The sequence below is a fragment of the Labrus bergylta genome, chromosome 13 (assembly GCF_963930695.1).
Source record: "Labrus bergylta chromosome 13, fLabBer1.1, whole genome shotgun sequence".
Classification (NCBI taxonomy): Eukaryota; Metazoa; Chordata; class Actinopteri; order Labriformes; family Labridae; genus Labrus; species Labrus bergylta.
In genome coordinates this window covers 1,529,316-1,543,165 of record NC_089207.1, presented here as the reverse complement: position 1 = coordinate 1,543,165, position 13,850 = coordinate 1,529,316, and the positions used below count along the sequence as shown (strand labels likewise).

The window sequence follows — 13,850 nt, the reverse complement described above, 5'->3', positions numbered from 1 at the left end:
GGATGATGAATGGATGGATGGATGGATGGATGATGAATGGATGGATGGATGGATGGATGGATGGCTGGATGGATGATGAATGGATGGATGGATGGATGATGAATGGAGGGATGGATGGATGGATGATGAATGGATGGATGGATGGATGGATGATGAATGGATGGATGGATGGATGATGAATGGATGGATGGATGGATGGATGATGAATGGATGGATGGATGGATGATGAATAGATGGATGGATGGATGGATGATGAATGGATGGATGGATGGATGGATGGATAAGATGCACCCTAATAAAAAGAAAGATGTGATGATTGAAAATTATGCAAATGCAGGATTTTAGTCGCAGTTGAAAATACAATTCTTTATTGATTTGTTCATCCATGCATATCATGTGCCCAGACAACATGACCTGCATTTATTTGAATATCTTCAAATAAGCACTGACCCTTCAGCAAAGAGGAATCAAAGCTCAAAGAGTCCCAGTACATAAAGAAGCCAGTACTGCAGCAGGTATTCGCAGTATAGAGATCATCCTGGTTCTGCATTCATAGAACAAAAAACGGTGAAGAAAAGGAAGGAAGACAAAGAGGAGAATAACTTATCTGAATTTTGTCTGTGACTCTTTGTTCACATCCCAAACCCGGAGCAAAAGCTCCAAGAGGAGGAGAAACGCCAGCAAGTCAGAGAGATGAACAAAGTATGTACTGTATCACCACCAAGGCCTCAAGGTATCATGTGACTTTATGACTGTGTCTTCTGTGTCTGTCTGTCTATTTTTTAAAGTTTTTAATGTGTCTCTAAAATAAAGATGAAATCTCATTTGTCTTAGATGTATCGCTTAATTTATTATGATGCACATGCTTGAACCAAAACATATCTCAAAAACAAAAGCTGATTTATTTCAAGGTTTGAACGTTTAAAAAAAAAAAAAGTAAAGTTGCATTTAGGATGGACCGGTCTGAACGACGACGGAAGCTGAACAGGACCTCCAGAGCACTGTGGAAGTTGTCTGTGAACGGAATGGCCATTGATCCCAGAAAACAATTCCACTTCCCCTCCTGTTGCCGGAGTAAGCTTCCCAGCAAAAAATAGAGCACCAGGGATGTAAGAAGAAAGGGGGGAGTTGTGGGGGAGTAAGAGGAGGAGAGACAGAAGGGAGGGCCACTCTCGTCATGCCTTTCCCTTTCTTCACATGCCCCCCCCCCTGTGGACTAACAGTTTGGTGTTTTAGTCAGACGAAGTCCTCGAGAGCCAGATCCTGCTGAGACTCAGCAAGAGAAGAAAGTCATCCCGTAACCGCACTGTGACTGTCTGCTCATCGCCACATCATCACCTGCAGCTTCTCCACTGAATCAAAGGAAGACTAATCCCCTTTAGGAGGAAGATACAGAGCCCCTACTTGATCCTCCAGACAAGAGAAAAGCAGGTAAGCCACTATATGATGATTAAATTTAACAGTTCATTCAAAACTACAACTTTTACTCATGTCAAAGTCTGGGAGGATGCAGACATTTAGGAACACTCTCCAAGGATCCTTCTAATGCAGGTTATGATAGAGATGATTTCTTGTCGGGCGCTGTAAGGACTGGGAGGTCAGGTATGTGTAAGAGTACCTGTCCTCCCCCTGCACAGGTTCTGTTGTCACTCTATCCACTATGTTATCTTTGACTGTGCTCATAACTCATAAGAGAGACATACATGTGAACAAAGTGCTGCACTGGAGAGGTTAAAACATCGACGACAGGAAGCCAGCTGTGTGAACAAACTGAATGAAGAGTTTGAGGTCTCTTGAGACAGAAATAACACAATACACGAGAGCAAGAGGTTTAGTTTTTAAAGTTTTTTTTTAAAAAGGTTTACTGATGTTCAGAATGTGAGAAGTTTTTTAAAATGTAAAAAAAAATGATATTTCAACCAATGTCAACAATGACAAAAAGAGAGAAAGAAGAAGCCTGTTTCGTTTTCTCAACTTAAAATGTTAATGTCACAGAGCGAGAATAACACATTATAAACAAATCAAAACAGTGAAATAAAAATGTGGCTCCAGTAAAAGTACAGCAGCATTTACGGTAACAATTTGTACCTTAAGTTTAAAACAAAAAATACTTAATATGGAGGGGTTAAGGCTTTTCTCATTGTTAAGTTTTTATACAGCAGCATTATACCTTTCTCTTTATTAATCTTTTTAGCTCCTGTAGTGGGGCTGAATCCTCCTATTTTATTCTGTGTTCTGAGGTTGCATAGCATTAATTATATGCTCAAAATAGATTCCAATATCTTCATCATAAAAGATAACATAGAAAACAGCAGGGACAAATGCCACATAATTTAACTTTAGTCTATGTTTGTGTGTTTGAAACTGGACGGATTGGATTGTGTGTATCCAAACTTTCAGGACAGTCATAAAGAAGAGTTAAAGTGGAATTATTATTTACTGAAATCAAAAATGAACAAGCTAATCTGACGGTGAGATTTGTGTAATGAGGCGTCATATTAAAAGATAAAATATTACAGGCTCACGTGTGAAGTGATACTGTCCCTGTTTTAAAGGATTAATTAACTTTACTGACCAAATAAAAACAAGCCGATACACTTAATCCATCATCCCACCCAGAAATAGCAGCTGTCCAGGAATCTGAATCAGGAGCATGTTAGTCAGAATTTGCCTCCATGAAGCACCTTGCAGCTGTCCTCTCTGACGGCTCCAGTTTTAATGCAGCTAAACAATAGATCATCACATAGCTGTGGGTCTGTGTACAACAGTGGGGCAGATGAAGAGCCATGTAAGGTAGCAGGCAGCAACATCGGCCCGCCCGCCTTCTGTTGGTGTGACTGATATATGGCAGCGCGAGGTCCATGCTGGACTAGTTGGTGGTGGCAACAGGTGACTCACATGAGTGGGGAATATTCTCCCTCTCATCCCCGCATCAGATCCACTCTGCAGGTCTCTCCCTACCTCCACCCCTCCACTGGACCACTACTGCTAAACTTAAACACTCTCATCCTTGATGGTAATCCCGGCCCTCTTGGGAACGGTGCACAAACGCCACCACCCCCTGCAGTCCTTCACATAAACAGCTGCTGCAATGCAAACTGTGATGGACCCTTAACGTGTCAGATTTAAGTCCATGATTTACATTCAACACACTTCTAATCAGCAGATATATCTGTTAGTCGCTCTGATCTGATAATTAAGACTTTTTTTGTGTTTATAAATCACCTCATGAAACAGCTTCATCACCCGGAGAGTAAATATAACAATGGCTGAGCTGAATAACTGCACACTGGGTATGTTTGGCATCCTGTGTGCAGCTCTGTTGATGTAAACTGAGACTGATGACAATTTTTGTTTCGGTAGCGCTGTTGTCTGGTTGGTTGGTCTGACATTTTCCCTAATGCTCCGCTGTGGCTGTTCCACTGAGACGCTGCTGAGCCATCACAAAAAAAAGAAAAAGAAAAAGAGAGCTGTTACAAATTATATTTTTATTAATGGAGATCCTTGTAAAGGTGTTTTTTGGGTGATGTGGTTAATATGCGCTTTAATGCCAGATTTAATCTACATTTGTCATCTTTACTCAAGCAGGGGATCATTAAAGAGGGACAGGAACTAAAAAACTATTTGCAATTGAAATTTGGCAGTTCATTTAATGCTTAAAGGCTTAATATGTGATTTTTCACCCTTAAATGTAGAAATCAAGTATGTCCTCTGAAAATAACTCTGTGAGTCATGACTGTCTATAATGGGTGTAACACCCGAGCCCCACTGTCTGTGATGTTTTCAGAGTTTTCAGAGATGTCTAGAGGCATTTGCTGACAAAACCCACATTTAAAAAAATGTATCAGATACTGTGAGGATAAATGAGATCAGCTAGTGAAGTCATACATGCAGTGATAAAGATGTCCTCTACTGGCATACTAAATTTGGCTCCCAAAAACATTTTTAGACATCAACACTGGGCCCCCTCGAGTGTGAGCCTGTGTGGCCAAATGTGTCCCTCTAGAATGTGTCACATATTGAAGACTTTTTTTTATTTTTTTATAAATGAATTTCTTACAGTGTTTTACTTCTAAATGAGTTTGACCAGGATTTGGGAATTTTTTTTATCCTTGTGTTGAGATCCTTGCTGAAAAATGTATCTCATTCCCATCAGTACTCTGACAACACAATGATGACTGCAGACATAACCACATGTAAACTTTACCTCCACATAGTCTAAACATGCCCTGATCGAGAGAAGCAGGCCAAGAAAAGGTACATCCCGGCAGCTGTTTGTTCCGTTTGCTTATGAGGACAGGGCAGAGCATGCAGTGAATCCTGGTCCTCTATGAGGGTCCAGAGTGCTGCTGAAAGGTGCAGATCACTGATGGTGAGTTTAAATCAACCCTGCCCCCTGCTGTTCCTGACCTGGGGATACACTGCAGAGGGGGAGACCAGGGTGGTGTTAGGAGATCATGGAGAAAAAGATACAGGGAAGAGTTTTGTATCTAGAATCAATGACACGACCGCAGAGGTAGATAGATAGATAGATAGACAGACAGATAGATAGATAGATAGACAGATAGATAGATAGATAGACAGATAGATAGATAGATAGATAGATAGATAGATAGATAGATAGATAGATAGATAGACAGATAGATAGATAGATAGATAGATAGACAGATAGATAGATAGATAGATAGATAGATAGATAGGTAGATAGATAGATAGATAGATAGATAGACAGATAGATAGATAGATAGATAGATAGATAGATAGATAGATAGATAGATAGACAGATAGATAGATAGATAGATAGATAGATAGATAGATAGATAGACAGATAGATAGATAGATAGGTAGATAGATAGATAGATAGATAGATAGATAGACAGACAGATAGATAGATAGATAGATAGATAGATAGATAGATAGATAAATAGATAGACAGACAGATAGATAGATAGATAGATAGACAGATAGATAGATAGATAGATAGATAGATAGATAGATAGATAGACAGATAGATAGATAGATAGATAGATAGATAGACAGATAGACAGATAGATAGATAGATAGATAGGTAGATAGATAGATAGATAGATAGATAGATAGATAGATAGATAGATAGATAGATAGATAGGTAGGTAGGTAGATAGATAGATAGATAGATAGATAGATAGATAGATAGATAGATAGATAGATAGATAGACAGATAGATAGATAGATAGATAGATAGATAGATAGATAGATAGACAGATAGATAGATAGATAGATAGGTAGATAGATAGATAGATAGATAGATAGATAGATAGATAGATAGATAGATAGATAGATAGATAGATAGATAGGTAGGTAGGTAGATAGATAGATAGATAGATAGATAGATAGATAGATAGATAGATAGACAGATAGATAGATAGATAGATAGATAGGTAGATAGATTTCTCCTGACATTCTGCCTCAGTCCTGAAAGATATTGAAATCGGACTCGTTGCCCTCTAAGGCGACTCTGAGGCCGGTCCAGCAGACTGGAGGATTCATTGTTGTGTTGCAGTGAAAACATGCAGCAGTATTTTATTCCTGTTGCTCTGCAGCAGCCGTCACTGCACACTGATCTCTCTGCTCTCCTCTGAGCTCTCTGGCTGTTCTCCAGAACAACTCAGTGTCAATGCATGAACGTCAGACTGTAAAGTATAATAGAGCCACATTTGGTTCGTCCAGCAGCTTTTGTTGACACTAATGTGAATTAACTGTTGTTTTACCCACACACAAGAAAAGAGACTGTTCAGACAGAAACTTACTTTCTGAATAGCTCTACGATAAATGTTCCAATACTCTGCCACAGAGATTATAAACAAACATGACAGTCATGATGGTCTACAGGAGAATCTGACCATCTCAGTAAATCGCTGGTTATTGCCAGGCTTCCAGAGAGTCTTCAGGAGCACAGGTATGATCAGAGAAGTTCACTGGATAAGCTCTGGAACCTCACTGCCTCATAAACCCCCCCACTCCTTTTAATATCTTGTTCCTTTTGTCCTTCGGAAATCATATTGTTTGAGATTACTTCCTCTGAGAACAGGAAGAGGAAGTCAAGGGAAGGAGACAAAGAATGAGAAGGTTACTTTTCCACAGCTTAGAGAAGGAAAGCTTCCATTCCCACCGTCATACTGGTTTTTGTACTGTATCTATTATTTAATGACCCTTCCCAGTCAGACCCCAGTTCTACACATTTAGTGCAAAGTAGCACTGTTGTGTTATTATGTAATATTTGAATTGCCCCCCGGGGACAAATAAAGTTTTTTGAATTGAATTAGAGAAGTTTTCCTTTGCTACTTTGTGTGTCCATCCCTTTACGTTTAAAGTACCTTAATTTGGACGGGACAGCAAGAATGTTTCTTGGATATTTATGGTACACAGAGGACGTATCCCACTGGCTTTGGTTATCAACAAAATGTACATCTACTGCTCCAACACCTGAATGTATAAGCCCTGAAACGTTTATGTTCCACTCAGGAGGAACTACAGGAGTTATTGCTCAAATAGCAGCAACACCTCAGCTAGCTTGGACCGTACTGTTAAGTAATAATTGGCTGGTCAGCATGCTAACATGCTAAAATAAGATGGGAAACATGGTAAACAACCAGTGTAACATTAGCAGCCTGTCTTTGTTACTCTGAGCATTTTAGCGTGCTAGCTAAGGCACAGCAGTGCTCTGTGAATATATATATAATATTTAATTGAAGTAGCTTCTAAATGATCTAAATATCACTGTGCTTCAACAGGAGTTTATCACCTTCTAACCAGACCATGTTGACTTCAATGACTGTCATTTATGATGATGTTAAACACCTGGATGCATTTAATTATATTAGATTAGAAAACTTTATTGATCCCCAGCAGGGAAACTCATTTATCACCTGGTCAGTTCATACACAACAAACAATATCTACAGTACATCACAGTACACAACAAGTACATAAATAACAAACACTACTGAAACCATTTGAATAATCATGTACAGCCATGAGTCAGAAACAAAGATGTTCATTATAATATCGGACTGCTGCAGGAACAGAGGAGCTCCTGAGCCGTTCAGTGGAACATTAAGGCATCACTAGTCGCTCACTGAAGGAGCTTCAGAGTCCATTAAAAACACCGTGTAGAGGATCGCCTTCAAATATCAAAACAGTTTTAAGTTTGGTCCTCATTCTCTTATGAACAGTGATCTCAAGTGAGTCTGTGGTAATGCCGATCACAAAGCCAGCTTTTAGAGACTAATGAGACTAATCAAAATGATTATAAATAAGACCTTCTTTGGTAACTTCAGTTGACTTTGACTAAAGTCTGTGAGGAAAAGTCTGTTTTCAGGATTATCTGATAAGAACATGGCCGTTGTAAAAATGTACCTCCTGCTATTGTGCTGGCTGGACTTTTCACTCCCTTCCTCGTCCAGCTCTCTGCCTGTTTGTGATTCTGAAAAGATCATCAACTTTACTTGATGACTGCTGCTTTTGGCGAGCTCCCTGAGTGGGACAAGGACCCCTTTTTTTACAAATTCACGATCCACACTGTGAATAGCTGGACATTAGCAGGTACCTTGGAAACCAAGTGTCGGACTACAAACTCCCACATGTTGTCAAGAGGGGTTTTTTTTGTTCTCATCTCTCTCTGCTTTACAGATAAAGAACACAGCACCCTGATTTTCCATTTTATTGCCTTATATATACTTAACAGAAGCAATAAGGGAGAGAGAGAGACGGACGAGGGACAAACGGTCATGGTCATTTAGACTATCTCTCTCTCTCTCTCTCTCTCTCTGTCTCTCTGTCTCTCTCTCTGTCTCTCTGTCTCTCTGTCTCTCTGTCTCTCTCTCTGTCTCTCTCTCTGTCTCTCTCTCTCCGTCTCTCTCTCTCTCTCTCTCTGTCTCTCTCTCTGTCTCTCTCTCTCTCACTCTCTCTCTCTCTCTCTCTCTCTCTTGCACATAACCCGTGTCAGTGTCAGTAAAGGCGTTCAAACCCCTGCACAGTGACCTACACAATGGGAGTAACTTATTATGGAAGCGACTGCTCATGGATCACACTCAGAGCAACATGATGGATGGTGAGTCAGAGTTTTAACTCCTTGTTTGGCTTTTTTTTTAACATACAGTGATTGTAGAGATTATACTGTATATCCTACCTGGCTCGCCATTGAAATAACAGTTTGTGTTATAAGGCACAGCATAGGAGGAATGTATACTTTTTTCTAAAAGGGCAGCAGCTTCAGATGTGTGACGTGTTGGAAGAAAAACCTGTCAAACTGTTACTTTCAGCTGTTTTTTGAATGCTATAACTCATCTGGCTTTGATGTCTAGTTTCATAGTAAAAGCTTGCAGTAGGCATACTTAGCTACACATATACATAAAGAAGTCAGAGGTCACCCCTGGATGGAGTTTGATGGGTTTTCATAACCCCCTCAGTGACAGGGGTCATTTATTGCACCCATAAAGCTGCCCGCTAAATGGCCTTATAGGGGGCTTTCTCAGCTGAGACTTGCCGGCCTTTCACTGCCTTGTTTGGGTCTCACTAGAGGTGAAGAGATGGAGAGATGTGATTGACAGATAGGTTCCAGATCTGCAGCGTGTATAGGAGGTTTTTGGGGGTTTTTTGCACAGAGGACATGAAAGCAGCTGTTGTGTCATTTGGAGTGAAGAGTGCTGGTGATGGTCCAGAGGCGAGATGAGGTCCAGGTCACAGCAGCATTCAGAGGACAGAGTCTCCTGGTGTTGACTTTGCCCCGTGGTTGGCCTGTTAGCCTTTTCTCTTGTCTGTTTGGTCATACAGAAGTTGGAGCCGGACATTGGGGAATGTAAACACACATAACAAAATGTTCAGTGATTTTTTCTGAAAAAGACCTCTCTGTATTTACTTTGACATGACTCCTGAACTTCCTCTCTGAGTGTCTCCCTCCCTCTGGTGGGAAAATTGTTGTTCTCATGCCAGCGTCCAGCGTCCAGTCCTGAAGCGATTCACAGACAGAGAAGCTATTTTTATGCATACACACACACACAAACACACAAACACACACACACAAACACACACAGGTCATTTCATCATCAGAGGACCAAAAGCTGTCTGTGACTGATAGTGTTTCTTTTTTCTCCCTCCTCTCTTGTCTCCTTCTCAGTGACCTCATCCTCTCACTCCTAGGTCCCCTCTCTTCATCTCCTCCGTCTCCAGTCCTCGTGTCTCAGGTGTGTGTGTTCGTCCCCGTGTGAGCAGCAGCGATGGGGGACTGGAGTCTCCTGGGGAACTTCCTAGAGGAGGTCCAGGAACACTCCACCTCCGTCGGGAAGGTCTGGCTCACCGTCCTCTTCATCTTCCGCATCCTGGTGCTCGGCACGGCGGCCGAGTCGTCCTGGGGCGACGAGCAGAGCGACTTCCTGTGCGACACCCAACAGCCCGGCTGCACCAACGTGTGCTACGACAGCGCCTTCCCCATCGCCCACATCCGCTACTGGGTGCTGCAGATCGTGTTCGTCTCCACGCCGTCTCTCATCTACATGGGCCACGCCATGCACACAGTGCGCCGGGAGGAGAAGGAGCGGAGGAGGGAGCAGGAGGAGAGGGAGGCGAGAGGGGAAGGTGGAGAAGACCTGGAGGGGGAGAAGGAGTACCTGCAGCAGAAGGTGAGCGTCAGAGCGACCAATGTGGACGCGGGAGGGCGCGTTCGCCTGAGAGGAGCGCTGCTGCAGACGTACATGCTGAGCATCGTGATCCGCACGGTCATGGAGGTGACGTTTGTCGTCGTGCAGTATCTGATTTATGGAATCTTTCTCAAAGCTCTGTACCTCTGCAAGTCCTGGCCTTGTCCAAACCCGGTGAACTGCTACATGTCCCGGCCCACAGAGAAGAACGTCTTCATCATCTTCATGCTGGTGGTGGCGGGCGTGTCTCTCGTCCTCTCGGTGCTGGAGCTCTACCACCTCAGCTGGAAGAGCATGAGGAGGTGTGTGCGCGACAGGGTGATAAAGAGGAACAGCCAAAGAGCCGTGGCAGTGGCCGTGTCTGCAGCCTTAGAGCCCAACAGCCCCCCTAGGCCCTTGTCCTCCTGCACGCCACCCCCCGATTTCAGCCAGTGCCTGGCAGCCCCGAGCCCGATGACCCCCATGACCTCTCACCCCTTCAGCAACAGGATGGCGCTGCAGCAGAACTCGGTCAACTTGGCCACCGAGCGGCATCGCAGCTGCGACAACCTGGAGGACGAGGAGGACTTCCTGAGGATGAGGTACGACCAGGGGCCCGCGGAGCTGCCCATCACGTGCTCGCCGTCGCCTCTGCTGCACTCCGGCTTCGCAAGGGAGAAACGCCGCATGAGCAAGACCAGCGGGAGCAGTAGCCGTGCTCGCCAAGACGACCTGGCAGTATAGACTCAGAACCAGGAAGAGAGGCTGTGAAAGGAAGGAGAAGGGACAAAGAGATCGGTTTATGTGTCTTAACATGACTGGCTGAAGATGCAAACCACCACTGAAGCCGGGCACTTGAATACAGAAAGGGGAAGAAGTCCATTCTAAGTGGAAACACTGTGATCTGTGTGTGGAAATGACAAACTTGACATCTGTTAAATCTTTGATAGATAATGTGTTTGAACCATTCAGTCTTGAAAACTTACAACCAAAATGCAAAAGAGAAAAAATAAATATTTTGAACTGAGAACAGGGTAACAGGTGTGATACCTGAATATTGTACATTTGATGTTTTTGTTAACAGTAAGCCAAAGAATAAGATGTGATTTGTTGAGATTAGTGGTGCAGAGACTCTTTCCTCATATGCAAAAATACGACACAAATCTTAACTATGTCGATCCACTAACAGTTAAAAAGATATAAAAGATAGATTTTACAAATCAGGGATTTACCGCTCATATGAAGTAGATGTGAAGAATCCTTTTATGCAGTAAATGATTTTTAAGTGAATCAAGGTAAAGTGCCTTAAAAAGAAAGACCTTTTTTTTTTTACATTTTTAAAAAAAGGTTATTGCAAAAACGAAAATGCAACTTTAAACAAAAAGCCATATTTTGCTTTTTTTAGACTGTTGAAACGGGTCAACAGCCATAAAATGTAACTTGTCACAATCTTGTCACACCTGTGTGTTACCTTATTCAGAAGTTGTATAATTCACAGGATGATTTGTGTGCAGCACTGATGGGAGAATGTAGCCTGTTTCAGGATTTTCCTTTTTGAAGGAGATTCAAAGAAAAAGAAAACGAAAAAGAAGAGCTCCTGCTTGGATGCAGCTATAAAGAGATCCAGCCACTGGGTGGCAGCATTGCACTTAAATGTTTTTAGTTTCTTTCCTGGAGCCATTGTGTAAATATTCAGTTTGTCCCTATGCAATGTATGATTCTGATGATATCTTTGAATGTATTTTATTCCGTTTCTGGTGTTCTGACTCTTTGCAGAGTAATACTACATGTTAAGATGACAGCAGTTTTCAAATAAACATCCGCTGCAGCCGCACAGCAAACATTGATTTAAAAATAGAAATCTTGTCCTTCCATACATGCACTGTAGTTTTTTTGTTGTTGTTTATTTCACACAAACCTTTATGCAATAATTGTCAACACTTTCCAGTCAAGTCATTAAATCAACCGTACAATCTGATCTGTTGTCCTCAAGGTCTGTTATTCATTCAAGTACTCCCTAGATCGTTCTGCTTGATTCAGATATTAAGATTTACTCATGCTACTAAAGTGTTATGGTGAATGTGGTGGAATTTACATCCGACAAAATCTGGACTGAAGGCACAACAACGTTATTTACAGCTTTGAGACCTGCACAAACCTCAATTCATCAGGGCAGCCTGGCTTCGGGTTTGGCAAAATGGGAGTGTCACATGGGCTGATAGTTTCAACCATCAAACCTTTATCAAAAGGGATTGAACTACAGCATTAAATTGTTGAGGAAATTATTAAGACTTGACTCCACACAATAAAACTCAGTTGACTCAGATGGCTTGTGTTGATGAAAGTTTATACATCAGATGAATACTCATGAGGAGACATGATTCAACATCACACTTCTGTTCTCGTGTCTTGCTCAATCACAGCTCCCGAACTTCTCGAAAGGCATCACGTATATCCTAAAGACATTATCATTATCAGGGTCACATTGATCCACCTAGACTAAACTGTGTCATCTGTAACACTGGAGCAGACAACAAGTCTACCAAACATCCAGCAGATATCAGGAAGAACAGTTGACACTGTCTAAGCTGTACTTGGTGTTCTAATAACAGCTGAACTCTGTCAGGTCTCACTGACATCAGAGAACAGAGAATAAACATCATGACATCTGTACATTAGAATCTAAATAACTACAGAAATTCCACCACGGTGAATGTAGATGTTTACTCTCTGAAGCTAATCCTGGGTGAAGAAAATCACTATGAGAAACAAATAAAAATGCTCCAGTGGGCTCGCAAAACGACAAGCTGAAATCAATCAAACTAGATTTTATAACATGATGAGAAACATGTAGGACTATAAGTGAAGGCTTTCCTGCATGTTTTAAATCAGTGTCATCTCACCATTTGCATATTTTCCAGTCTGTTCTCGGAAAAAAAAAGGACCTGTCGGAGACAGACTGGGGAGATGAACAGTAGTATTTACACAAACACAGACTGTCACAACATCTCTGCCAGGAAGCTGAGCGGCTAACATCCAACAATTTGGTCTGTCTTAAGCTGAGGAGCTGAAAACAGTTGGTGCTGCCATTTTGTTTGTTTGTTACAGATCTGATTCAACTGAAAAGATGCACCAAAATGTTTCATCAATATATAGAATGTTTCTATATTGGCGTAATGATTTTAGAGTATTTAGAATCCATGACGATGACTCCACTATTTTAATAAAACATGTTGTCTGTTAACCACCACATGGGAGAAGCTGAGGTGATGAGTCTGCACGGGTAGACGTACTCGTCTTCTGTTCAAATATATTTCAAATGCAGAAAACATCCTAGATTGAATATTTGTCAGACGATAATTTGAAGTCTCTTAAGCTCTCTTGTTATAAGACTGCAAAGAGTAATGCTAAAGATCGACACCACAGGGAAGTATTTGATTTATTCAACATTAGGAGATAGTGTTATGTGGGGGGTGGGGGGGGGGGGGGGGCTGTTTAAGTTCAGTAAAGCTCAGGGTAAATCTGTGTTGTGTCCTTTGATTTTTTTAGACTCCATGTTTTGAGCCTTGATTTAGTTTTAATTGGTAAAGGTGGCCTTAACGTATTTCCTACTTTTGCATAATATTGACTCAGTTGATGTAGTTTTGAGTTGAAATATAAATGAGTCCAAAATTTCACTCTGGAATTTTATGGATAAATAAATAAAAAGGAGATGTTGATGTTGTAAAGTCCACTAAGACCCTTAGCAAATTAATGTTTTATTTTGGGGCTTTTTGTGCCTCTATTAGAGAGATAGGACAGTGGATAGAGTCAGAAATCAGGGAGAGAGAGAGAGAGAGAGAGAGAGAGAGAGAGAGAGAGAGAGAGAGAGAGTGGGGGATGACATGTGGGAAAGGAGCCACAGGCTGGATTTGAACCTGGGCTGCCCGCTTGGAGGACTATAGCCTCCGTACAAGGGACACCTGCTTCTGGTAACATACAGGCTACACATTTCTCAACGTCATCACGTATAACGCCACACGTGACATACACTACAGAAGTATAAATTTATTATAATTATTATTAAACTGTGTTTATAATTATGAGGGACAATAAATGACTAAAGTATAAATAAATAAATAAATGAATGAATAAATAAATAAATGTTGGGAGACATGCATACAATAATGTATAAATAATTAAATAAATGCATCAA

The 13,850-nt window shown here is 41.5% G+C and overlaps 1 protein-coding gene across 1 annotated transcript; it reads left to right on the top strand.

Moving 5' to 3' along the window:
* Positions 1-915: 915 nt before the first annotated feature.
* Positions 916-11,633, top strand: gja5a (gap junction protein, alpha 5a). The gene is made up of 2 exons (XM_020657691.3): positions 916-1,431; positions 9,157-11,633. Exon 2 carries the CDS (start codon positions 9,257-9,259, stop codon positions 10,397-10,399), a length of 1,143 nt encoding a protein of 380 aa, XP_020513347.1. The 5' UTR covers positions 916-1,431; positions 9,157-9,256; the 3' UTR covers positions 10,400-11,633.
* Positions 11,634-13,850: the final 2,217 nt, after the last annotated feature.

Coding starts and splice junctions, on each gene's coding strand:
- gja5a (XM_020657691.3), top strand. CDS start 9,257: ATGGGGGACTGGAGTCTCCTGGGGAACTTCCTAGAGGAGGTCCAGGAA.